General features: G+C 41.9%; 2 protein-coding genes across 3 annotated transcripts in view; one reads left to right on the top strand and one right to left on the bottom strand.

Moving 5' to 3' along the window:
- si:dkey-157l19.2 (uncharacterized protein KIAA1522 homolog) overlaps positions 1–12,036 on the bottom strand; it is a 51,124-nt gene extending 39,088 nt beyond the window's left edge. Inside the window, exon 1 of one of the 2 annotated variants that reach the window (XM_034195262.1) lies at positions 11,805–12,036. The gene's annotated coding sequence lies outside the window, so the exon portion shown is untranslated. Of the gene's footprint in view, positions 1–8,882; positions 8,904–11,804 lie in introns of those variants that run through there. The other variant, XM_034195263.1, reaches the window with a different exon arrangement.
- A 3,612-nt stretch (positions 12,037–15,648) lies between these two features.
- LOC117531924 (syncoilin-like) lies at positions 15,649–26,504 on the top strand. The gene is made up of 3 exons (XM_034195113.1): positions 15,649–16,086; positions 22,216–22,626; positions 26,331–26,504. Exons 1-3 carry the CDS (start codon positions 15,649–15,651, stop codon positions 26,502–26,504), a joined length of 1,023 nt encoding a protein of 340 aa, XP_034051004.1.
- The last annotated feature ends 73 nt before the right edge of the window (positions 26,505–26,577 follow it).

The following is a 26,577-nucleotide window of genomic DNA, read 5'->3' as shown; positions in this document are numbered from 1 at the left end:
CCCTCGGGGCACCCTGTGGGGGGTGCTCCGGGAGTACAGGGTCTGGGGTCCTTTGCTAAGGGCTATCCGGTCCCTGTACGACCGCAGCAGGAGCTTGGATCGCATTGCCGGTAGTAAGTCAAATCTGTTTCCAGTGCATGTTGGCCTATGCCAGGGTTGCCCTTTGTCACCGGTTCTGTTCATTACCTTTACGGACAGAATTTCTAGGCGCAGCCAGGGTGTAGAGGGGGTCTGGTTTGGGAACCACAGAATCTCGTCTCTGCTGTTTGCGGATGATGTGGTTCTGTTGGCTTCATCAAATCAGGACCTTCAGCATGCACTGGGGCGGTTTGCAGCCGAGTGTGAAACGTCCGGGATGAAAATCAGCACCTCCAAATCCGAGGCCATGGTTCTCGACCGGAAAAAGGTGCTTTGCCCTCTTCAGGTCGGTGGAGTGTCCTTGCCTCAAGTGGAGAAGTTTAAGTATCTCGGGGTCTTGTTCACGAGTGAGGGATGGATGGAGCGTGAGATCCAAAGACGGATCGGTGCAGGATCTGCAATGATGCGGTCGCTGTATCGGACCGTCGTGGTGAAGAGAGAGCTGAGTAGGGGGGCAAAGCTCTCGATTTTCCGATCGATCTACGTTCCGATCCTCACCTATGGTCCTGAGATTTGGCTCATGACCGAAAGAACGAGATCGCGAGTACAAGTGGCCGAGATGAGTTTCCTCCGCAGGGTGGCTGGGCGCTCCCTTGGAGATAGGGTGAGGAGCTCGGTCACTCAGGAGGAGCTCGGAGTCGAGCCGCTGCTCCTCCACGTCGAAAGGAGTCAGTTGAGGTGGCTCGGGCATCTTTTCCGGATGCCCCCTGGACGCCTCGCTGGAGAGGTGTTCCAGGCATGTCCCACTGGGAGGAGGCCCCGGGGAAGACCCAGAACACGCTGGAGGGACTACATCTCTCAGCTGGCTTGGGAACGCCTTGGGGTTCCCCCGGAGGAGCTGGGGAAGGTGTGTGTGGATCGGGAGGTCTGGCGGCTTTGCTTGAGCTGCTGCCCCCGCGACCTGACCTCAGATGAAGCAGAAGAAAATGGATGGATGGTAAGTAAGATTTAGAAGTCAAATATAGCCTCTCAAAATGGTGTTTTTACATATTTTAGGGGCCGCAAATTTTAATTATTGGGGTCAGATCCCCTAGTACCTCCTGGAATTTGAACCATGAATGTTGCAACAATATGAGTCGAGAGAAAAATCAGCAAATCTCAACATTTGTGGAGCTGAAATGAATGAAAGTTTTTCCTCAATAGTAAGCAGTTCATCAAGTATCAAGCTATGGCAACCACCAATGTCTCTGCAGGATCTCTGGACATCCCCGGGCCTCTGCTGTTGACAGCTGGTTCGTTACCACTCACCAAAGACAAAAGACATCCTCTGAGGCAGATTTCAAAATTTTGAAAAAAAAGCCGAAGTACAAGAACTTATGGTATATTTATTTCACACAAATCTCTTTGAACCTTTCCTGTGAATGTTTAGATCTCATCATTCTGTAGAAACATCACTCACTGAAGTAATCGACCTTCTGCTTACTATGGATGTACTTCAGTACTATGGTTATGATACCTCAGAGCAGTTTTTGACACCATTATTTCGTGTAAGGTTGGATGAGAACTCTGTTTTGGCATTTCTGGGCTGGTTTGCTCATGGTTAATTATAAACCTATCAGAGCAATCACAGTAAGCCTTTAAAAAGAAGACTCCATCTGAATTTTGTGAAGTAAAATATGGAGTATACCAGGGCTTTGGTCTAAGGGTCTTATTATTCTGTCTTTATGCTGTACCTCTTAATCAAATCATGCGTAGTTATTGAATAACCTTTCAATGTTCAATAATATGCTGATGACACTCAGCTTTACACATTTAGAGTGTAATGAAAAAAATATATCAAATTTTTAAAAATGCTACTGCACTTTTTTCAGATAAAAAATAAAATGCAATGTAGCACTAACATGATGGACTTTTTTGTACATCACACTTAAATAAATAAATTAAAAGGCAGACATGGTACAAAAAAAACACAATACGACTCCATGACCACTCAGTATGAATGCTACTGTGAGCACAGATCAGATCCCAGATCAGAGCTGCACTTTGTATGAAAAAAAATGCAGCATGTAGAAACTCTTCCTCTATTACAACATTTACTGCAAACTCACAACACAGATTTTAGGGGAGGTGATGGTCTAGTGGTTAAGGTGTTGGGCTTGAGACCAGAAGATCCTGGGTTCAAATCCCCGCCTGACTGGAAAATCACTAAGGGCCCTTGGGCAAGGTGTGTAGTGAGCGCCTTGTATAGCAGCACCCTGACATCGGGGTGAATGTGAGGCATTATTGTAAAGCGCTTTGAGCATCTGATGCAGATGGAAAAGCGCTATATAAATGCAGTCCATTTACCATCGACTACTGACCAACAAAAGAAAAGTGAATTTGGGAACAGAAGCTGCAACCAGTCATTGGAGCCCCACCCCACCACACCATGCCACCGCACAGGATGAAGCCAAATGGGAGTGTCAATGACACAGACAGCCAGCTTTGTTTGAATTAGAACTGACGGGTTTTGACCAGGAGGACATTCACACCGACGGCTGAGCGGCTCAGGGTCACGCGGCAACAACAACTTTCAGAAAGCATGAAGGAGACCTTTAAAACCAGTTCAAAAACATTAAACTATCTCAAGTACCTTAATCCAGATTAGGTACCATTTAATTAAAACAGTTTTAAGATGCTTTGTTTTTATTTTAATAGTTTTAAACAAGCCAAAGTTAACATATTGTCACACAGGCTACCAGCAACTTTATATGTGCAGGCAACAAAACGGTCAACCAGAGTCAACTTTTATGTTGGTGCTGCAGCAGCTGTCGTCAGTGTGGAGCTAATCGCACGTGCATACCTAATATTAACATAAGGCTAAATTTATTCAGTAAAAACCTCTCACTGCTTCAACGTGTTACTCTAATCTGACCGAAGTAATCTAACACGTTCATCTTTCCACATCAGTAATCAAATTAAAATTCTCCAAGTCACTGTGTGTTACTATTATTTTTGTATTGTGGGTCGATCGCAGCGTGTGAGCGGGGGGGGGGGGGGGGGGGGGGGGGGGGGTACTGTCCACTTCACCCACTTTCAGCGAGTTGCTGCTCAGAGCCGCATCCGCTGTGCAGCAGCTTCGACTTGATGAACAGCTGTCTCTCAAAGCGCGGTGACGCGCAGAGATATATGATTTTACAAAGTCATTTTTACGCACTTTTTTCTTTAAAACTCTGTGCCGCTCTGTGCATGTCCTCGCCCCTGGCTGACTCAAACAGCAAGCCAGCAAATCCATGTGGGAGGGTGGGTGCTCCATAGAACCGCCCTAGATTAAAGGTCCACTTTCAAAGACATTTTTTCATAATATTACTACTACTAATACTACTTTTAATAATAATAATAATTTCAACAACTAAAGTGTTGAGAAAGAATTTAAATGTTAGACAAATGTTAGAAAGAATTGAATAGTTACATTTATAAACAATGTATGTTAAAAACTAAGTTTTACCATTACAGTGCTGTCAACATTTACATATGAGGTAAAGAAAGATATCTATTTTATTTTTTATAAAAAGTATTTATGTTCACTGAAATCAAGAAAGGGAGATTATAAAGTGAGTATCGGCAAAACGGGTTATTAGCTTCATGTTGAGTTGGGGGGGTGTCAGCAGCTGCTGAAAGTAGCTCATAAAGTAACTAGTAATCTAACTTGGTTACTGTTAAAATAATCAGTAAAGTAACTAAGTTACTTTTTCAAGGAGTTAGGGTTATACTCTGGCATAACATATACTAAAAAATAAAACTCACACGTACATTATTATTAATTATTATAATGACAATTTATGTACGACTTTCCCAGGAGTCAAAACACTAAAACTAAACTCTAATAATAAAAAATAAATGCTAATAATAACAAATATGCTATATAACAATGTATGAAAATCCCAAATTAAAGGCCTGATAATACAGGAAAAAGGTGTAACTTCTATACAAGTTCTACCTCTTGATGAGGTGTTTTTTTAACAGGTGCGACCCACAGTCTGGCGTGACTTAAAAGTAAAGTAAAAAGTAAAAACATGGTAATTGAAATTTACTTTACAACAGAATAATGGCTTGATTGACAAGTCATTATCATGTTTACTACTAAGCCAATTAATATTAATGAGCTTTTTGTCTCTGCATGTCGCTCGCTCTGCTGAAGGCTTCCTGCAACACGTTTCCCAGCAGCACCGACTGCAGTTCTGATAATAACAGTTGTTATACAACAGCATTTAGGTTGTCTGTTAACGACAAAGACTTTGCGATGGGAAAACTGTTGTTACGGAGCTCAACCTGCAGGCACTGATCAGGGCATCGGCCGTCTTCTCTGGGAAAAAAAAAATCAAAAAGGAGAGCAAAGTGCTCTAAAGTCACCCTGTCTGGACTTGAATGTGGCAAAGTCTACCTGCAAGAGACAAGGCCGACAACAAACCTGAATAACTCGGTCTGGTGTCTTTAGCAGGTTTCCAAGTGAAACCGCTGGCAGCCGCAGCAGAATGGCACTCGTTAGAGCCCAAACCACCCCAAGAGCTGAGAACTACACCTCTGTGCTTCTGGATAATCAGCTGTGAGACATCTGCACCTTATAAATAAACCCATTTACATCCATCTTGACTCACTGACAAAGGACGAGTCCCCACCGACGTGCACATTCATTTGTGATTCAAACAGCAGACAGACTGTTTTCAGGCAGCATCTCCTGTCAGCTACATTACAGGGGACAAGTGGCCTAAAGCTGCTGCTGACACCCATAAAGATCCCGAAACGACCAGAGAATCATCCCATTGACATTCTGAGAAATGTCAGCTGATCACATGACCTTAAACCGCCTCTGAAGTCTGTTGGAGGTCAAGAAACTTCACAAAGATTTCCTCCAACAGGTAAAAATCACACCCACATGTCAGATCCTTTTTAGAGGAGATTTGTGGGAGTTTCTCATCATTTGTAGTTGACTTTTTGTTTGTAATAAATAATTAGACCAAATCATGAAATTAACCCCTTAATGCCTGAATTTATATTGTATATAAAAAAATGTTTTGTGTGTTTTTGCCTTTAAGTAGATAGTAAATAATGTTGAGATTATTCATTTCACTTTTGCACAAAAAATAAATAGTAATTTTGGTATTTTGGTAATAATTTATGTTATAATGTTATAATAATAATACTGGTATGTTGAAAATTTGCGACAACAGGCATACTGGTCAATTTGGTATGTTGCATATTTGAGTCAAATATTGTAGCATATATGCGACAATAGGCGTTAAGGGGTTAAGTCGACCAGACCGACCTGAGTGGCCACAAGTTTCCTGCAGATGGATGGACGCAGCAGCAAGAAGCTGGACTGAAGCAAAGTCACACTGATGGGACGAGATCCTGATGACTGTCTCAGAACAACAACATCTGTGGCGCTGCCAGCGAGCCGTGCAGCGGCTGCATTCCTGACAGGCTGATCATTACGTCTGAGAACCTCTTCTCTCAGACCCCCCCCCACTCCCCAAATCCCACTTTCACCTGGTCCAGTTCTCCTCCACAGCGGTCGAGGAGGAGAGCGAGTGGAGAAACCACAACACCTGGCTTCAGATTAAGGGTGCCGTATCAGAGCACCCACAGAGCGTGTACCGCCGCTCTCTTTTTCTGTCACAGGACACAGACAGAACAGCTGACAGGTGTCTGCAACATAAGTGGATTAGACTTTAAAATATTTAATAAAACTGAGAAGAAGAAGAAGAAAAAACAGTGCATCTTGTTCAATAAAAAAGCTTGCAACACCTAATAATTATTTTTTATTAAAATAATTATTTAATTTCTGATTAGTACTTTTTAGCTAACTTACAATATATAATAGCTATAACTTCTATTTATCATTTGTCTTTCAATCTTTCATAGCAGCATTACTTTTCTAAAATCCCAACCTAAAAAAAAAAAAAAAAAAAAAAAAAAAGAAGTGTCAGGAATTCAGGGGGGGGGGGGGGGGGGCATAACAATAATAAATAAAAATGTGTTACTTTTTTGTTTTAGATCAAATCTACAAATGATGAACCTCTTCAAACTTTCTAAGTGTAACCGGTCTTTATTTCTAAAGATCGGTTACACTTAAGAACTGAGGGAAATGAAATACACATCATTTTCATTGACTTGGAAATGTTCACGTGTCCATCTCCTGACTTGTTAAATGACACCTGGCTGTACCGAACTCAGACTGATGACCCATCTTTGGTTTGCAGACTCATCTGCTTCACGCTGAAGAATCCAGAGATCAGCCCCGGTGTCGCAGACCAAACGGTCCCCCCCAAAAAATCAGTCTGCCCTGCCTCCACTGTGCATGCGTCATTTCAGAGCTCAGCAGCTCGTCTGACTCTCTTCACCCAACGCAATCAAATGGATTAATGTAATTATTAACCATCAGATGATAAAGTAAAACCTCTGAGACAGCTGATGACTGGAGGCAGTCTGAAGCAGAAACGAGGTGATAATCGGTGAACCGTGGCTAATGACATGCGCAGTGAAGACAGGGGGACCGTTCAGTCGGCGACACCAATGGGCCTCACGCCCAATAGTTTGTCCACTTATGACCTCTAATCATGGAGGGACTGTGTATAAAAATATCTATTTCCTACATTGTTAATGCAACATTTTAGTTTAAGTCGCTGAATTAAAGTGTGTTGATGCACAGAGACACAAATACAGAAGTATCACTGTCCAAATACTTATGAGCCTAACTGCATATTACAATACACACATCTTTAAAAGGACCTCGACACACAGCGTTACCCAGCTTCATAAGATATTCTTCTGTCATCTTATTTGCTAATTATTATTTTTGTTGTTGTTGTTGTTTCATTACAAAACAAGAAGACAAAAAAATCTTGACGACTGTTAATTTTTTCTGTCTGTCGGTCGAGGCGGCACTCGCTGGCGCTGGTTACCGGGGTTACCGGGTTTCCACGAGTCTAATCCTGGGCTGCAGCCTGTGGGGGGTTTTAAGGCCCCGAACCCGAGGGGTCAACTGCACTGAAAAAAACACGTTGTGTAACAGCAGCGACCACAAACACAGAGAAGTGAAAAAAAAAAATCCATTTGTGCAACTTAAACAAAAACTCTGCCACTTTAAAATCCTATCAGCATGCCAATAAATACAATTAAATTAAAAACAGACCAAATCTCTTGTCATGTGAGTGACGGAGCTCAAATTACCATCATATTAACCAGATTTTTTTTTTCATGAAAATATATCAAATCGATACAAAGTCCTCCAAGGTGAAATAATCTGATAATTATTGTGTAAAAAAGTCAAAAATATGATTGTAGTCAGTATGCAAAATTACTTTTACAAACAATCTAAGAATATGATTAAAATGGCGATCACATAACTTATTTTGTCCACAAACTGTCAAAAAAAAAAATCATGGAAATAAATTCAGTGACAACAGCAAATCCCACATTTAACAAGTTAACGATTTCTTGAGTTTTTCCTTCGTAAATAAATTGAACCACTAGTTTAATTTTCAACATGCAGGTGATTAATTTTCTGTCAACTCTCTCGTCATTAAGCAGATGTTGATTTCCTTGTAGTGACATCAGGACTACACTTTTACTGAAGTCTGACTGTTAATTATTGATTAACTGATTGAATTTTGTAAACACACTGATAATGAAGTATTGATGAGTGAGTGAACAGCTAATCACATTGATTAACGGCACAAAGCTTTCAGATCGACTCCTGTCATCGTTTGCGCCACGTTTATTCGTACAGTGATCATGTTTGTTCATCGTGACAACGCACTTATTTAAAGTGACGTTTTTTGGGGGAGTTGTCTTTTTGATTAACTTTTATCAGGTCAAACATACAAATGTCTCAAAGTTAATCACTTTGATTACAGAGTGGATTATTAATGATTTCCCCAAACAACTATTTAGGATAAAAGCTCAATTTAAAAAAAATAATATAAACATACGAATAATCCCAGATAGGTTATAAAAATCTTTAACGCTATTACAAGTTTGACTTTGTAAGTTACAATTATGAGACATACGTAAAGTGAAATTTTTGTAAAAACATTACAAGAATAACCAGACTTCAGCAACAGAAATACATTTTTTAACTTAGTAAATTAAAATTGTTCAATGACAGATTTTACTTAAAGACTCAAACCTCTGCCTTGACAACTTCACGAAGAAGGTAAACATTTTGACTTAGTAAAGCTAAGATTTTTACTTTGTATAAATATTTTGAGATTTTGTTGATCATTTTAGTTTATCTTTAAAAAATATTTTAAGAAAGCCTCAAAACTTGAGGAACAGGGTTAAAATTTAGTTTAAAAAATTACAACTTTAAATGGCCACTTGATGCCACGTCCACCTTGATGTTGTATCTCAGGTATCTGTGATTACACAACACACCTGTGGTTGCTGTGGCTACAGGCCCTGCCAAGGAGGCTGGTGAGGAAGCAGGACAGAGCTCCAGAATGTGACACACCCTTTCCAAACAAACCGCCTCCATCTCGTCTACCGCGGTACGAGTGGTTACAAACAAACCCATCGAGTCTCAAAGCAAACTGTGGGACGCTTTCAGTCTGGACCAAAGTCCACGGAGCAGCACCAGACGAACAGGGACGAGCTTAACGGCGGTTATCTGTGTCAGGTTAATCAACAAACCCATCCCAACTGACTGACGGGAAACGGATTCAAACGAGCCGTCGTCAGCTATTTACTGGGTCAGTAGAGGGAAAAACCAGCACAACGCTCTTCATTATAAGGCCAGAGAAATGCAATACGTGTAAAGTTACCTTCAGGATCCCTCAAGGCCAAGTTCAAGATCATCTCCCACACCTACTTTTTCCAAGCGTGTCTGTACTCAGCCTACGATTTATCTCCACATCACACAACTGCGACGGACGTTTTAACGGTTAATCACAGATTTCAGATCAGCAAACAAAACAACGTGGCGCATTCAGCTCAGAAATACACTTTAAGTATTTCACACCCAGGGATGCTGGTAATGAATGACATAGTAACGCATTACTCTAATCTGACCGCTTTTTTCAGTAACGACTAATCAAACACAATATTTCCAAATCAGTAATCAGATTAAAGTTGTGTTGTGTTGACTTTTGCTCTACACCAAAAGTCCACGAAAAATTTAAACATGTTAAATTTTTTGCATCCATTACGTGGACCTCTTTGCGTCCCTCATGGTATTGCCACGTAGGGCTCCATAAGCTCAGCGTAGTCAGTACGCCCCATTACGCAACCCTAAAGCTAAAGCCCAGTATGAAAAGGAGATTTACTATAAATTCTGTATTGTGAGTAGATGGCAGCATTGAAACCAGCCCGTGGGCAGGGGGAGGTCGGCGGTGTGACAGAACCGCCCACTTGTAGCATTTGATGCTGCGAGCTGTTCATCTGCTGTTTTGTGCAGCAGCTCCAAGCTGAAAAAAAAACAAAAAAACACCTGCACTGAGTTTTACAAAGACATTTTTACTCTTTTTTCTTTAAAACTCTGAGCCGCTCTGTGTGTCCTCATTAAAAACAGCTGAAGACCCGCAACGTGCTAACTGAGGACATCATGATGTAAGAAATGTTGCTAAAACGTTCTTACTTGTCAATCTAGTAATGTTTTGGGCATAAATAAACTTTATCCAGTCTTCCTACGCCCCCACGTCCTAGTTTTCAGTCTGACTGCACTGCGTTTGTTTTGGAAAGGCGGTTCCTTCCATTTTGACCTTCACACCCAATATGTAGAAATATACGTCACATCTTATAAACCACGAAACTGAGAAGGAAAATGTGTTTTTCCTACTTTTCCTGGACGCCACTGATTTTGGTTCATTCCAGTGTCGCTGACTGACTGGTCCTCCCCTAACAATCGGTCCACCCTGCCTTCAATGTGCATGAGTCATTTAGGACCGCAGCAGTAAGTCTGAGTCTGACTCTCTTCACCCAAAGCAATCAAATGGATTAATGTGATTATTAACCATCAGATGACAAAGTAAAACCTCTTAAATCACTCTAATAATCTGTGAATCGTTACCAACGTTCTGAAATAACGTCTGAGTCAGACGTGCTGCCACGGCGCTCTGATCGCTTCCTCTGTCTTTTATTATGAAATAATGTTGAATTTATGTGGTAATGATTGTTGTAGAAAAGCTTCAGATATCCGTCCCTGAGACAGATGATGACTGGAGCCAGTCTGACATAGAAACGAGGTAATAATCTGTGAATCTCTGCTGAAATGACGCATCCACTTGACTGATTTTTGGGGGGGACCATTGGCGTTGGTTGGCGACACCGGTGTAACATGTCGGGTTGTTTTGTAACAAACGCAGAAATTTATTAAAAGTGATTCAATATTTCAATCATTTAATCAGGACAAATACAAAACTTTGAGCGTTCCTATTTCTAAATGTAACGACTTGATATTTTCCCTCAGTTTCAAACTTGGACACGTTTTGGTTTTGGATTATTGTTTAGATTTTTAAAATTATTATTTTCAACTTTTGGCTTTATTTTTAGTTAAAACTAGAAAATTCATCACAAATATAATCTTCAGATAAACTTTGACTGGTTCTAGTTTATTAAATACAAAGACTTTTTTGGTGCTGTGTGGCTAGCGGTCTGGCCGTATCACATACTGACTGTTGTTCCGACACTTCCAGCAAAATCCCCAGTGTGGGTCTTGACCTCTGCCCTATCGCGGCTAACAATTCCAGCCGCCTGATTGCTAACCACACTGCACTGTGCTACTGTTCCAACATTGAACGACTGCACTAACTGTGAGTTGGTAAGTCGAGTGTTACCCAAACTCATTGGTCAACCCCTTATATATATATATATATATATATATATATATATATATATATAGCACTGTTGCCTCACAGCAAGAAGGTGGTGGGTTCGAGCCCCACCTGTGGCCCTTTTCTGTGGACTTTGTGTGTTCTCCCCGTGTGTGTGTGTGTGGGCTTCCTCCCACATCCAAACACATCCAGGTTAGATAGACTGGAAACTTTAAATTGTCCGTAGGTGTGAATGCGTTTATCTGTCCCTCTGTGACCCTGTGACAGACTGGAGTCCTGTCCAGGGTGAACCGGCCTCACGCACTCTTGACTACTGGGATAGGCTCCGCCCCCGTGACTCTAAATTGGAGTAGGGGTACAGAACACACACACACACACAGTCCAATTATCCAAGCTAGAATCGTTGGACCTGTACTGTGATTTGTGCTGATAATCTCGCGATAATTTCAGCTGTTCAGCTCCGAAAAAAAAAGTCGCAGGTGAATCGAGAATGAAAAGGATCCAAGAATATTTTATGTAATTTTAAGTAAGTCGATCCAGCTGAAAATGTAAAAACAGATCATTTGATCTTTATTTGACTCTTTCCTTCCAGAAAAACATCATTTCCTGATTGATAATTATCATTTGTTACAGCTCAAATCTAAGAATTTGCTCCCTTAAAAAAAAAAAAAAAAAGTTTTCTGAAGTTTTATCGTCGAAATTAATCGGTTAACCGGTGACGACGACACGAGTCGATATGAGAAACATTCGACATGACGCAACATTTTATGTGCTTTTCTAAAAGTTTTAGAGTTCTTGAAGTGGAATAATGGGACGTTTGAAGGAATCAAAAAGTTTGACTTCACTTCAGCTTCCATCTGAAAGAATCCGGTTCCGACGGTTCGTCTTCAAACGAACCTTAAAACTCGTCCGTACCTGGTTAAAGTCGGATGATCCGGATGGCTCGGTCCACTTTCACCCTCTCTCCATTTGACTCGTCCAAAACCCGTCCGCCTCCAAAGTTCGGTTTCACGGTCCCGAGCCGGACTTCAGGTGAAACATGTCCGCGGGAAACAAACAAACAAACAAAAACAAAGTCCAGGTGAGGAGACGAGCGGAGCCCGAACCGGATCCGCGTTCGGGCGTGACGCGCGCTGAGTCAGACTGAAGGCGTGCACGAGCCGCTCAGCACCAACCACCTGGACGCACGCGCTCAGGTGAGGCTGCGGCAGCCGGGACGGTGGGGACCTCTAGTGGTCAAACTGCAGAGGTGCAGAAGAAAAGAAAAGATTATGAGCAGAGGAAAGGCAGTTTTTATATGGAGCTAAAAATCATTTTAACCACATAAATGGTTTCATCTGCACTTTATGGACCCAACATTTAAAATAATTACAACAATAACTGACAATTATTGTTATTTGTAACCGGAAATTTAACAGTTTTTTCTTAATTGTGACATGTAAACGATTATCCTTTCAAATTAATGTGCTTTACAATTTTTATGATTGTCACAGCGTTTAGTTTTTGTATTTGACTAAAATTACAACTGCGGTGCTTCCCTAATCTATGGCCTGTTAACACCATGATTCACTCCAGTCAGATTTTTGCACATTAAAAGCTACATGTATGATAACTAACTGGCGGCCCGCGGGCCAGATAAGGACATTAGATCTTTACAGTCCCTAAACATGTGGGATGTGATGAAAATTTATCTTTGGAGCTTCCAGTAGAGTATATTTTATTGTCTATAGTACACATTATAGTACACATCCTTTTGTTTGTGTTTTTGCAGTTTTATGACAAAGTAAAAAAAATGCAATACTGCAGTAATGAGTATTCATGCCGTCCTATATTTTTAGTTAATTTAGATCATGTAGAAATGTGGTTTTACTTTGAAGTTCAAATGTATCAATCTTAAATTTTTAGCATGCCGTTAAATTTTATAATTTTGTACAAATAATAAACACAGATAAGCCGCTGACAGTGTGTGTAGCTTTTGTGTGTGTGTGCGTCTGTATGCAAACATAGAACACGTTAAACACACTTTGAAAGGATTTTTGAGCGTGAAGGAGTGAACGCTGGTGACGAGGCCTCGACGCCGGCACAGAAGACACAGGACTATAAATATCTGTCTGAACCCAAAACACGAGGGGCATCAGGTCATGTTTCCTCCACTGTGATATTAATAAAGACAGTTTTCATACACACACACACACACACACACACACACACTACAGACTGTCTGTTGTCGTCTGCAGCTGCTGACAAAGTGCAAAAGTGAGTAGAAATCTCAGTTCTTTGAGCTTTTTTCACAGCCTTTGGAGTTTGCAGCTGTCAGAATTCTAAATGAGATTCAATTTACATGAAATTATCAGCAGGAGAAATTCTCAGATTAGAACTAATTTAAAAAATAAAATAAAAGCAAAGCACTCATAATTGTGGGTCATCAGCATTAATCAGCCAGAAGACTGAGAAACAGCCACAACTTCAACAAATGGATTTAATTTAAATGTTTTTATTTCTGATTGTCTTTAAATCTAATGTAACAAGAACACTTTATGATGCCATTTCTGCTTTAAGATTTCCTTAGAATGTGACAGGAAGTCTGTATTATTATTATTATTATTATTATTACAACATCCTCACAGAATGTTTCAGAAAGAACTTTTAACTGATAGAATGTAGAAACGACAATTATCAAAGTACACTGTATTAAAAACAGGCGTGGATAGAAGATAAGAGACTGTTAAGCAATCAAGTCCCCATAAATGTTCTCACCATTTTATCATAAAAAACTGAAGCGATGTTCTCTGTAAAGCGTTTGATTGAAAACACCTGGATCAGTGGATCAAACACTTGATCCACTGATCTGATTGATTGAGCTTGTCAATCAAATCAAGATGGTAAAAACAAGATGGTAAGAATATTTGCAGAATGTTGCAGATATTTTCTAACATACATAATGTGACATTCTGCATAGAAGTTTAAATAATCACCTCTTGGGAGTATTAGAACATTCAAACTGTATACAGGAACATTCTGCAAAGAACATCTGTGTTCTTGTCAACAGAACACGGGTGAATCTAACCTCAGGTGTGTGTGCATGGGGGGGGGGTGCCCATACTAGAGTCACTTTATTCAGAGAGTAGACGTGACGAGTGGGGGGGGGAGGTCACATGATTTGTGGTGCCATCTTCACACAAATCCAACAAGACCAAGCATTCATGATATGCACACTCTTAAGGCTATGAAATTGGGCTATTAGTAAAAAAAAAAAAGTAGAAAAGGGGGTGTTCACAATAATAGTAGCATCTGCTGTTGACGCTACAAACTCAAGACTATTATGTTCAAACTGCTTTTTTAGCAATCCTGTGAATCATTAAACTAGTATTTAGTTGTATAACCACAGTTTTTCATGATTTCTTCACATCTGCGAGACATTAATTTAGTTGGTTTGGAACCAAGATTTTGCTGATTTACTAGTGTGCTTGGAGTCATTGTCTTGTTGAAACACCCATTTCCAGGGCATGTCCCCTTCAGCATAAGGCAACATGACCTCTTCAAGTATTTTGACATATCCAAACTGATCCATGATACCTGGTATGCGATATATAGGCCCAACACCATCCATCCATCCATTTTCTTCCGCTTTATCCAGAGTCGGGTCGCGGGGGCAGCAGCTCAAGCAAAGCCACCCAGACATCCCGATCCCCACACACCTCCCCCAGCTCCTCCGGGGGAACCCCAAGGCGTTCCCAAGCCAGCCGAGAGATGTAGTCCCTCCAGCGTGTCCTGGGTCTTCCCCGGGGCCTCCTCCCAGTGGGACGTGCCCGGAACACCTCTCCAGCGAGGCGTCCAGGGGGCATCCGGAAAAGATGCCCGAGCCATCTCAACTGACTCCTTTCGATGTGGAGGAGCAGCAGCTCGACTCCGAGCTCCTCCCGAGTGACCGAGCTCCTCACCCTATCTCTAAGGGAGTGCCCAGCCACCCTGCGGAGGAAACTCATCTAACTCACTTGTACTCGCGATCTTGTTCTTTCGGTCATGAGCCAAATCTCATGACCATAGGTGAGGATCGGAACGTAGATCGATCGGTAAATCGAGAGCTTTGCCCCCCTACTCAGCTCTCTCTTCACCACGACGGTCCGATACAGTGACCGCATCACTGCAGACGCTGCACCGATCCATCTGACAATCTCATGCTTCATCCATCCCTCTCTTGTGAACAAGATCCCGAGATACTGATTAATATCACTTTGAGCAGATGGAATCAGTTAATCAGTGAAATCACCTGGTGGAGTCAGTGGCTGCAAAGAAAACCTGCACCCTCATGGCTCTTTCTGGAACAGGTTGCCCACCCCTGATTCAGTAGTTCAGCGCAGTTGGAACCAAAATGGCACCGTGTTATGACTAAGTTGACGTTACTCTCTGAATAAAGGGACTCTCGCCCATAATATTACTACTAATTTAGGCCTTTTTTGTGCATTGTTGTAACATTCTTTTTATTCTTATCATTTACTATTTTATTAATAGAGATTATTTTGTTGAGTGCTTTGATTCCTGGGAAAGTCCCATATAAACAGCCATTATAATTCCTGTTACTAATAATGATTGTGTGATTTTTCAATATATAAGTTACACTGGAGTATAAGTCGCAGGAGCTCACAAACAAAAAAAAGCACAACTTATACTTCAGAAAATCACAGCCAGTAGAAACAGAACTTTTCAAGAACATTGTGAGAACGTCTCCTTCTCTGGTGTTTTTGTCTCTCAGCAGGTTATGGACAACTTGGTGACCAATGATGACCCACAAAGGGACTTTATTTTGTTGGAGGACTCTGAATCAGAGACACTCGGCCCGTCAGAGCGGTGCACACCGCACCTGCTGGACCCAGCGGACCAGGAGAACATGGAGCGCTTGGAGCAACGTTTTGACTGTTGCATCCAGCAAGTGTCCCGTCTGGAGATGCAGAGGGACGAGCTGATCCAAGAACTTGTCTGCCTCCATCAGCCCATGCTGCGTGTGGTGAGCCACCTGAGAGGGAAGGTTCTGCAGGCCCAGAGGTTGCTGAGTGTGGTTCAGCTGGACCATGTGGCTGTTTGTGAAGAAGTGCAGCAGGTGAAGAAGAAGCTGTTCACCGCTGCCAGAGACTGCATCCACAGCCAGGTGGTGCTGGCTACACAAGAGTACCAGGTGGCTCAGTCTGCTCTTACCCAGGTAGTCCATCAAATCTGCTCATGAACAACATGTAAAACAGCGCCCCCTAGTCTGCAACCCAGAAGCACTGTTTTTGTTATGGAATAGTGGATGCAAATGGACTGTATTCCTCCTTTTTTTTTGACTGTGAAAACCACAAACTTGATTAACAAACCATTTTCATAACTTAAAATGTAAACTACTTACATAAATGCAGGAAATGCTTCAGATGTTTTTTTCTTTTTTTTGTACAATTATTTTAAAAACAGTCAGATTTCACAATAAGATTTAGAATGTAAATATAAATTGTACATTTCAAAAACATATAGTGCAGGAAATGCTAATGCTAAACTATTTACAAAACAATCAGATGTCAAAATAAGATGCAACACAAATTATTTGTGCCACTCAAAAAACAATTCCTGTCCAACACAACACAGAGGGGCACATCACAGGCCTGACACTTCCACGGTGTGTCACTCCTCTTGTTGCCCACCTGAAGGCACCGTTGGCACCTCAGTCTGCCTTCTGTGGCCTTTTGGCCAGGATCTGTGCCTGTCACAATTGGCACAGGAACGTGGTTCTGGCTCCTGTTCTGTGGGACACCTGTTTTGTCTGTGCCACACAGTTGGCACACCAGCTCCTCCATAAAGTCCTTGTGTATCTGGGCTGCACTTGCTTGACACTGCTGATCTCACGATGCAAGATGAATGCATTTGTGATTGCAATGTCAAGGAAGTGCAGCAACACTGTCCTGTACCAGCGTGCAGTTTTAAGATGGGTGGAGTAATACTGGATGAGCTGGTCAGATAGGTTGACTCCACCCATGTTTTTATTATAAGCCAACACTGGGGTGGGACAGGGAATGTCTTTCACTGTCCAGTGTCCAGCCTTCGTATCCTTCACCCTTCTCTGCACTGTCTCACCTGATAGCACATGATGGATGGTGGAGCACACAGACCCCTCCCGTGTGTCCATCCACTTTACAAACAGGCCCCTCTCTTATCCATCTTATAGATCCTCTTTCAGATTGTTTTGTGAGAGCATTTGCCCTCCCTCTGGGGCATCCTTGTCTGTTCTCCCTGTATGTGCTACATGCCCCAATCTTCATGTTAGCTAGGTCCATGAATAGTTTGAGACTTGTGTAAAAATTGTCCATGTAAATGTGGTACCCAGTACCAAGCGAGGATGGCTGGATCAGGTTCATGACCACATCGTACGACAGCCCATGCTCACTTGTGGTCAGTTTAATGTAAATAGTGTAAATAAATGGTGAACTTGAGTGTGTAGCTATTACAGCCAACACAACAAGTTTCGTACCCCATTTTCTTGGCTTGTCCATCAAATATTGAGTCATTCCAGTTTTTTCCTTTGTCGCCACCATCCTTTCATCCACTGCCAGCTCCCTCCTCGGGTGGTAATAAGTGTGGCAGGCACTGAGGATGTCATCATAAAGAGGCCTGATTTGAAACAGTTTGTCATGACCTGCATTCCCTTTTTTCTATCATTTTCTACATCCTCATCTGGATCACTTAGGTGGATGTTCCAGAATATTGATCTAAATCTGTCTCTGGACATTATTTTCACTGGAAAGGGCACAGACATATGACTTTGTTTCCAGTAGTCCTGGAGACTTGGCAGTGACACCAACGACATGTATATCAGAAGTCCAAAAAATTTGTACAGATCTTCCATTTCAATGTCTGTCCAGTTGTATTTTTTCCTAATGCCTTGTTTTTTTGCAGCAGTTTTATTGGTGTTGGTGCAGATTGTTCAAAATTGTGTCAGTTGCAAAAAACAAAAGAAAAAGGTCTTTTGGACTTTGGGTGGAAAGTGTATCAACCTGGACTCCTGGTGTTCTCCGAGGCTATACTCTCAGTGCCACCTCAGTGTTCCAGCAGTCAGTGCTGGGCCATGTCTCTGCTGCATGTCCGAGCGGAGATCTGGATCTGGAAACAGAAGCACAAGTTCCGACCCTCTGTTCAGATCTCATTGCGCAGGTTGGTGGATCCACCTGCTTTGGTTGCTCCTCCAGAACAGAAGAGGGATCATCTCTTTCAGCACCAGAATCCTCGCTGTCTGTTTCAGACTCTGATGATGCGCTGCGTGCTCTGTCTTCCTCAAGTTCAAAAAAAAATAACTGAAGCGCTTGCTCCACATTCATAAAACGCCTCATTTTTACAAAAAAAAACAAAAACAACAACCACACACTTTCCACCAGTAATAAAGAGAAAGCAACCACATAATCAGACCTACGTTGGGTGGATGGGCTGTGATCAAACACACGTGGGGTTAGTGAACACAAGGGGGGTTAGTGACTTTTGACTGGTGGAAAATTCACAAGCCAACCAACCAATGAGGAAGAAGGAGTCATATTTCTTCCTACCTATGTCGCTTCTGCAATAGCGAAGGAAATGATCCTTTTGCCTGCTTGTGTGTACATAAACGTGCAGTGAAAAATGACAATAATATTCATAAAAATGCATGGTGTAAAAAATACTCATAAGTCAAATTATTCTAGGCCTATTAACAAAATTTAAAAAGTGCTGTAAAGGTTGAAGTCTCCATGTTCAACATGCATTTAAAGGGAGCCTCAGAGTGCAGCAGATTGAGTGTTGCGTCCGCTTAATTAGGTCATGTAACTTTTTACGCGAGGATGCGTCATTCGACTCCAGAGGGTTAAGAGTTTGCGCTTGAAGGTTGTACAAATAAACCTGCAGTTTCTTCAGTGAATACAAATGTGAGAACGGTTTCAGCAGCAGGTTAGACAAAGTCAAAAAACCCGGATTAGCAAAAACTTTGACAGAGTCAAGTTCAAACACAAACTAATTACAGAAGCGACACAAAAATCAGGGTCGGGTGATTCGTTCTCAGTCAAAGATAAAAACAGGAGCAAGAAGAACAAAATCAGCAACGTCACCATCCAAAAGAAGCACAAATCAGTTTGTGTCTGTATTTTCAGTATCATCTTTCTGAGGTCGTTTTTCAGGACGAACCATGGCTTGTCGACTGACATCATGCAGTTATCAAGAGCTGGTGCAGCTTTGAATCATCTGACATTTAAGTAATGTTGATGGGATACAGAAGAACCTTCAGAGGAACAGCAGGAGAACATCCATCAAACCTTTAAAGTGAAGCTGTGGGAACACTGCGTGCATAATTATTAGGCAGGAGAGTATTCTGACCTTATCAGTATTTCTAAGCACATTTCCACCTCTGAGCTGTAAAAACCTGATTCTAATCCAATTACATTTTTCTTGCAAATCTGATTGGTTAATCGTGTGAGATTTCAGATCATAAAATATCGTGTGGACAGACAGCGGTAAAATATTTGACCATTTCACATTTGATGTATTACTCCGCGCCCTGACCGCGCGCGCTGCTACGCAGATGTCAGTAATGACGCTGTCAGCTGAGACTGAAAGTGGCGTAGCGACGACGATGCCGAAATGGATTAATTTAAACTACCATATGAAAGTACTGATCTGGATTCTGCTCACAGAATTTCCACTTTGGCATGATGACGCTGTTGCTAGGGTAAACTTGACGAGCCGACTGCACTCTTTCTCTGTGTAATAGTTTAATCAAACTATACGAGGTCTGTTAGAAAACTATCCGACCTTTTTATTTTTTTAAAAAACTATATGGATTTGAATCATGTGCGCTTGCATCAGCCAAGCTTGAACCTTCGTGTACATGCGTGAGTTTTTTCACGCCTGTCGGTTGCGTCATTTGCCTGTGGGCAGGCTTTGAGTGAGCACTGGTCCACCCCCCTCGTCGAATTTTCATTGTCAGAAAAATGGCTGAGCGATTGGAGCAGAGCTGAATCAAATTTTTCCAGAAACTGTGAGAGACAGCCAGGTGGAAACCATTCGGAAGATTCAAACGGTTTTCGGTGAAGATACTCTGGGCGTCACACAGATTAAGGATCATTACAACCGGATTAAAGACGGCCCACAGCGGTGCAGGGCGCGCCGCGCTCTGAGCGGCCATCGACAGGCTGAAACGACCAGATCATTTCCAAAGTGAAGGCTGTGTTGATCCGGGACGTCGTCTGACTACCAGAGAAATTGTGGAAGAGGTGTACATCAGCACTTTTGCGGCACATTCCACTGTTACAGGAGATTTTGTAATGAAAGACGTGCAGAGGAATTCGCGTGTCGGGATGGAGCCGCTCATGGTGGGCAACAAAAAACACGTCCGTGTTGGAAGTCTCACAGGACAAGTTGTGACATGCCCAGCTGTTACACAATTTCTCGGATACTCACTCGACTGAAAAGCCACCGAAAGCCGTCTGAATCTTCCGAATGGTTTCTAACACGGACATGCTTTTTGTTGTGCGCCATGAGCGGCTCCGTCCCGACGTGCGAATTCCTCCGCACGTCTTTCTCCGCACGTCTTTCATTACAAAATCTCCTCGTATTATTATGTGGATTAAGATGTAGCCTTCAGTGGTGGACACAGATCCGTGCAAATATTAGAATTGGATTAGAATGGGAATAACCCTGTTGTGTCTGATGATTTGCGGACGTTAGCGCTGGATTACAGTCACAAATAGTCGTTTTACTAAAACTTTTATACTCCTTACGCCAGCAACCATAAAATCCAGCATTAACGTCCGCAAAACTTCAGACAAAACGGGGTTATTCCCAAAATGTTTTTTGGATGTAAGTGATGTCAGGTGACACGTTTGTGTAATGAGGGAGGGCGTGGCCTAAAGTGATTAACACCCTGTATCAAGGTGACTAATTGGACAGTTTGGTGGCCAAATTGCTTGTGTGCTTGGTTCCAAAGGGTCCTAGTTCGAGACCAATGTGCCTGATCTCCATGTAATGTGGAGTTGGTGTTTGAAGCAGGAGAAAAAAACAAACAAAAGACTTGTACCAAGTCCACATCAGATCCGCTGTGAAAGAACTTGCTGTCAAGGTGTGCAACAGTTATTTTGGGGAAATGTGCTAAAAAATGAGAACTAACAGACACTGAAAAATCGAAAATTCTCAAATACCTTTCAGGAGGATACAAAACATTTGAAATAGGAAAACTCACAGAAGACTCAAAGATTTTGCTGCAAATAGTCGACAGGGTCACAAGAAAAGACTCAAAGTAAATGTGATGCTACCAGGAACTCATCATGGTCCAGTGTCGCCATATTCCAGAACTTCAGTCTCCTTTGACTGTCCAGAAGAATGACGTGTTCAGTGCTCAGAGACGAGACCAAGGAAGGAAGGATAAACCACAATGACCACTGGACCGAGAAACATCTGAGGACAGATCTGTCAACTATTTCATGGACAGACGAAAGGAGACAGACTCTTGATCGACCAGATGAATGAACCTGTGGCTGGATCACAAATGGATATACAGAACCACACACACACACACACACACACACACACACACACACACACACACACACACACACACACACACACACACACACACACACCCCAGCAAGGTGGTGGTGGGGATGTACTGGCATGGTCTGTTATTTTTAACGATTGGACCTTTTTGGGGAGAAGATAGACTTAAAATCACCTCCCGACTGACAACCAATTTTTTTGAAGATACTTTCTTAAAGCAGTGATCCAGAGAAGAGTCTGTATGGTTCACGAAGGCTGTGATTTTTATCCTGGACAGAAACTCCATCACATGCGTCCAGGTGCTCCAGCACTCAGCGAGTCAGCAAAGACCTCAAAGATGACAGAATAAAAACACGGCCCACTCCCTTCTGGAACCAACGTGACGCCTCTTTGAACAGCAGTTTGGAGGCTGATCATCACCAGCAATGGGTCACAAAACCGGCAGACTCCACAGACGCAACATTCACGGCAGTGACAATGGAGCTTATATTGAGCACTGAATCTTTTTTCAATATCTGAAGTGTTTATTTGTTCATGAGATGGGAAGATGTCAGTTTTTCCTTTAATGGCCTGATAATTGTGCACATGTGTATTTTCCCCTGAGAAGGACAAAACTCACTTTTGATTGATTAAATGATCAGGTTTCAGGTTTATTTTGGAGTGGATTGTGTAGTCATGTGAATGTTCTCATGATGTTCTTGATGGTAGTCCTTAATGTTCAGGGTACGTTCAGGGTTCCCTGCCATTTGTCGCTACGGGACGCGACTAAACTGTGTGTTTGTATTTGCAGGATGAGCTCAAAGCCCGTGTTCAGACTCTGACCCAGGATCTGACCCAGCTTCAGGAGGTCCACTGGAACCAGCTCAACTCCCTGAGGGTGCAGGCTCACACGCCCTGCCGGCTCAGGACGGTAAGCGACGTCAGCCACGGGCGCCAGGCTGCAGTTAGACTGCAGTGGCGGCTCAGCGGCAGCGTGCGTGCGCTGGAGAGCTGGTACGAGCCTCGGCTGGTGGTCCTCCTAAAGAGGAGGCAGGCCTCAGCGGATGGCCTGAGGAAGATACACGAGCAGGCTGAGGACCTGAGGGCCCAGCTGGGGCCGCTGAGAGAGGAAGTCCAAAGACTGGAGGTGCAGCGAGCGTGGCTGCAGCAGAGGCTGAAGCTGATGGACAGGGACATGGAGGACGACGCCACACAGCACAAAGTACGACTCCAGTGTTTTTACCATTTAATACATGAAAAACACCAACACGTCCACTGACCCGCTACACATCAACCAATCAACATCTGTTTCATTACTAACAATATTTATTCACTCCAGTCAGGTGGATCACAGGAGAAGTCCTAAAACTAGACTCCAGTGGGAACCCTGTCCCGGAATTCTAATGGGACTAAAACTGTTCAGTACAGGACAGAAACAGATCAGGATCATCGGGTTGCATAGCCAACAGTTAGCTTTAGCAAGCTAATGTTGAACTGTAACTTTAGGCAAAAGTTTGAAACCTGCTAATACTAGCATTCATCTGGAGACACTCAACAAAATCCAAGAGTACTGAACGCACTAACTTGCTACTCATGCTGCATTCAAAACCCTGACATTTGGAAAAGAACAAAGATTTAAAAAAAAAAAAAAAATTCTTTTGAAAAAAGGGCATTTTCATGATTTGAGTCATCAACTACGTAGTGCTAGGCTAACGTTATCTTTTGAGTTAAATGAAATTGCCAAACGTTTTTGTTGATGTTTGGTGCTGCTAACTTCACTAATTGAACAACCCCAATTCCAATGAAGTTGGGACGTTGTGTGAAATGTAAATAAAAACAGAATACAATGATTTGCAAATCCTCTTCAACCTATATTCAATTGAATCCACCACAAAGACAAGATATTTAATGTTCAAACTGATAAAACTTTATTGTTTTAGTGCAAATATTTGCTCATTTTGAAATGGATGCCTGCAACACCTTTCAAAAAAGCTGGGATAGAGGCAACAAAAGACTGGGAAAGTTGAATGCTCATAAAACACCTAATTGAAAAGGCTCAGCCGTACACAAGCAAAGATGGGGTGAGGATCACCACTTTGTGAACAACTACATGAAAAAAAATAGTCCAACAATTTAAGAACAATGTTTCGCAACATTCAATTGCAAGGAATTTAAGGATTCCATCATCTACAATCCATAATATAATCAGAAGATTCAGAGAATCTGGAGAACTTTCTGCATGTAAGTGGCAAGGCCAAATATATAACATTGAATGCCCGTGACCTTCGACCCCTCAGGCAGCATTGCATTAAAAACAGACATCATTGTGTAAAGGATCTTACCACGTAGGCTGAGGAACACTTCAGAAAACCATTGTCAGTTAACACAGTTCATCGCTACATCTACAAGTGCAAGTTAAAACTCTACCATGCAAAGTGAAAGCCAAACAACAACATCCAGAAACGCAGCCGCCTTCTCTGGGCCCGAACTCATTTGAAATGGACAGACACAAAGTGGAAAAGTGTGCTGTGGTCTGATGACTCCACATTTCAGATTGTTTTTGGAAATCATGGACGTCGTGTCCTCCAGACAAAAGAGGAAAAAGACCACCCAAATTGTGGCATATTATGAAGCACAAAATACGACAACGGAGACCCCGGACTGTTGAACAACTGAAGTCGTACATCAAGCAAAAATGGGAAAGAATTCCACCTACAAAGCTTCAACAATTAGTGTCCTCAGTTCCCAAACGCTTATTGAGTGTTGTTAGAAGGAAAGGTGATGTAACACAGTGGTAAACATACCACTGTCCCAGCTTTTTTTGAAACGTGTTGCAGGCATCCATTTCAAAATGAGCAAATATTTGCACAAAAACAATAAAGTTTATCAGTTTGAACATTAAATATCTTGTCTTTGTGGTGTATTCAATTGAATATAGGTTGAAGAGGATTTGAAAATCATTGTATTGTTTTTATTTACATTTTACACAACGTCCCAACTTCATTGGAATTGGAGTTGTACACAGAATGTGAATCTATCACATACAGCAGTAATGGTTTGTTAAAAAATAATTTAAAGATGCACTTAATAATTTCATACTAATGCATCTTTAAATTAATTTAAAGATGCATTTTCAACCTTAGTAACATTATTGTCTTGCCAGTCGCAAATATGGCCGCCGTGTCTGTGACACTAACTCGAGTTGCTCAATTTCCTCATGAGTTTGAGTGAAGAATTCCGGCCTGACATAACGTCAAAAGCATTTTTCCTTGAGCTAGAGGACGGAATCCCCAAACTTCCAAGGTTTCTGAACACAGCTTTAGCATGTCGAATAATCTTGCATCATCACCTTCATGAAATGAGCTGGTTATTTTTAGGGAGTCAGAAATTGTATTACAAGATTTTAGGCATCAATATGGGAAATATATTGTAATATTTATGTGTACAAAGGACATAAGGTTTTGCTCTCCCATGTACGTATACGAGGAACTTGAACCAGCAGCACCCTCAAGTTCAAATCATGAGGAGGACTATGAGACTCCAATCAAGAGGTCCTCAGTCAACAAATCTTAGATCTTTCCTTTTTGCAAATTTTATCATTCCCTCGAGTTTTGTGGATATCTGCTGAACCTCTGGGATTAAACGCTGTAAGTTTGAGGAGGTAAAATCCTGATAATTTTACAGTATACAAATAATGAATGTTTATGAGTTCAATGGTACAAATGTTTCATGAGGTGAAAGCTGGAACATTCCATTCAACGAGGGATGAATGGAACATTCCAGCTTTCACGGCATTAAATATTCATTCCATTGAAAGAATGTAAAAACAATTCATTTGTTTTATATAACGGCTAAAATAGATCCTTGACATTTGATATTAATTTATAACCTACAGAAAATGGACTTGCATCTTAGTGCATCACTGCTGCTTTGTCATCAACAATCCAAGACAAACTTTAAATAGGAGTCCAAAAATAATTCTGACGATTAGTCCGTGATGCCGTGCACTGACTTTGTGTACTTCCCCCCCCACCCAAAAAAGACTGTGTACTTCCTCACTCCAGCAAAAAAAAAAAAAAAAACAGAAATTTGTCCAGCTTTTCATTCTAACTTCTTCCTCTTAACAGCTCTTCATGCCTCCAGACGGCTTATGATGTGGTGGATTTGTTTTGTGTGTGCGTTACAAGAATTAGCACCATCAGTTAGTTTGTTCACATTGTTGTCTGTCAGCAAAACAAGCCCCGCCATCTTTAGCTAAACACTGCGTCCACTTGTGTGAGCCTGGGTGGGGTTCGCAGCATGCAATGGTACAAAATGTATGGAACCAAATTGCATGGTAAATGGAATGACTAATCCATGTCACGTGACATACAAAGCACCAATCAAATAACAAGGATCCACTCAGCTGTTATATAATATTTAACTAGTTGATGTTTTGTGGTTTTTAGCGTTTAAGATGTTCAGTATTTTTGTGGTGGTGTAATATCTTCATTGGGATATACTTTTTGGGGGGGTCCTGGGGGGGGTGTCCACCACAGTGGTTCAGATGTTCCCCTTCCTGATGTAATTCCACAGCTCAGCACCAAGTGTCTAGTTCAAGTCCACCTCTGCCTCCTTCTTCAGACTTCTGGATAACTTAGTAAAATTCTGGAGATTGAGCAAGATTTTATACCCCCAGACTTTGTTAGCAATAAATCTGAAAAGTTTAGCCAACCACCACAAAACCCAATGAATTTGTTGATTACAGACTGAAGATTACGGTTTGAAGAAGTACTTAGAACACATCACTAAATCCGAGTGTTAACGTGGTCCAAAGCGGTTTATCCTCCAAAAACAGATTTCACTGGACGTCTCTTTGTCCTGTGTATAGACAGACGGACATGTGGATGCCAGTCCAACCAAGACTTTGTCTCTGCTGTTCCACAGGACATGGTGGAGATGTTAAAGGACAATTTGAGAGAACTCAAAGTGGAATTTGCAATCCAACAACGGTTAAAGAAACAGGTGGAGGAGCTGAAGGATGACCTGTTAGCAGAGCTGAAAGTCCTCAGAGGCACTTCCTTAAATCCTCAATGTTCCTCAAAGATTTCTATGATATAAAGTGTCCTGTAAACCCCCCACCGGAGAGGCTGCAATGGAACAAAACCCTCTGCAGACGAGCCATCCTTTAAAA

Source organism: Thalassophryne amazonica, chromosome 19 (assembly GCF_902500255.1).
Source record: "Thalassophryne amazonica chromosome 19, fThaAma1.1, whole genome shotgun sequence".
NCBI classification, from domain to species: Eukaryota; Metazoa; Chordata; class Actinopteri; order Batrachoidiformes; family Batrachoididae; genus Thalassophryne; species Thalassophryne amazonica.
This window is presented reverse-complemented; position numbering and strand designations above follow the sequence as displayed.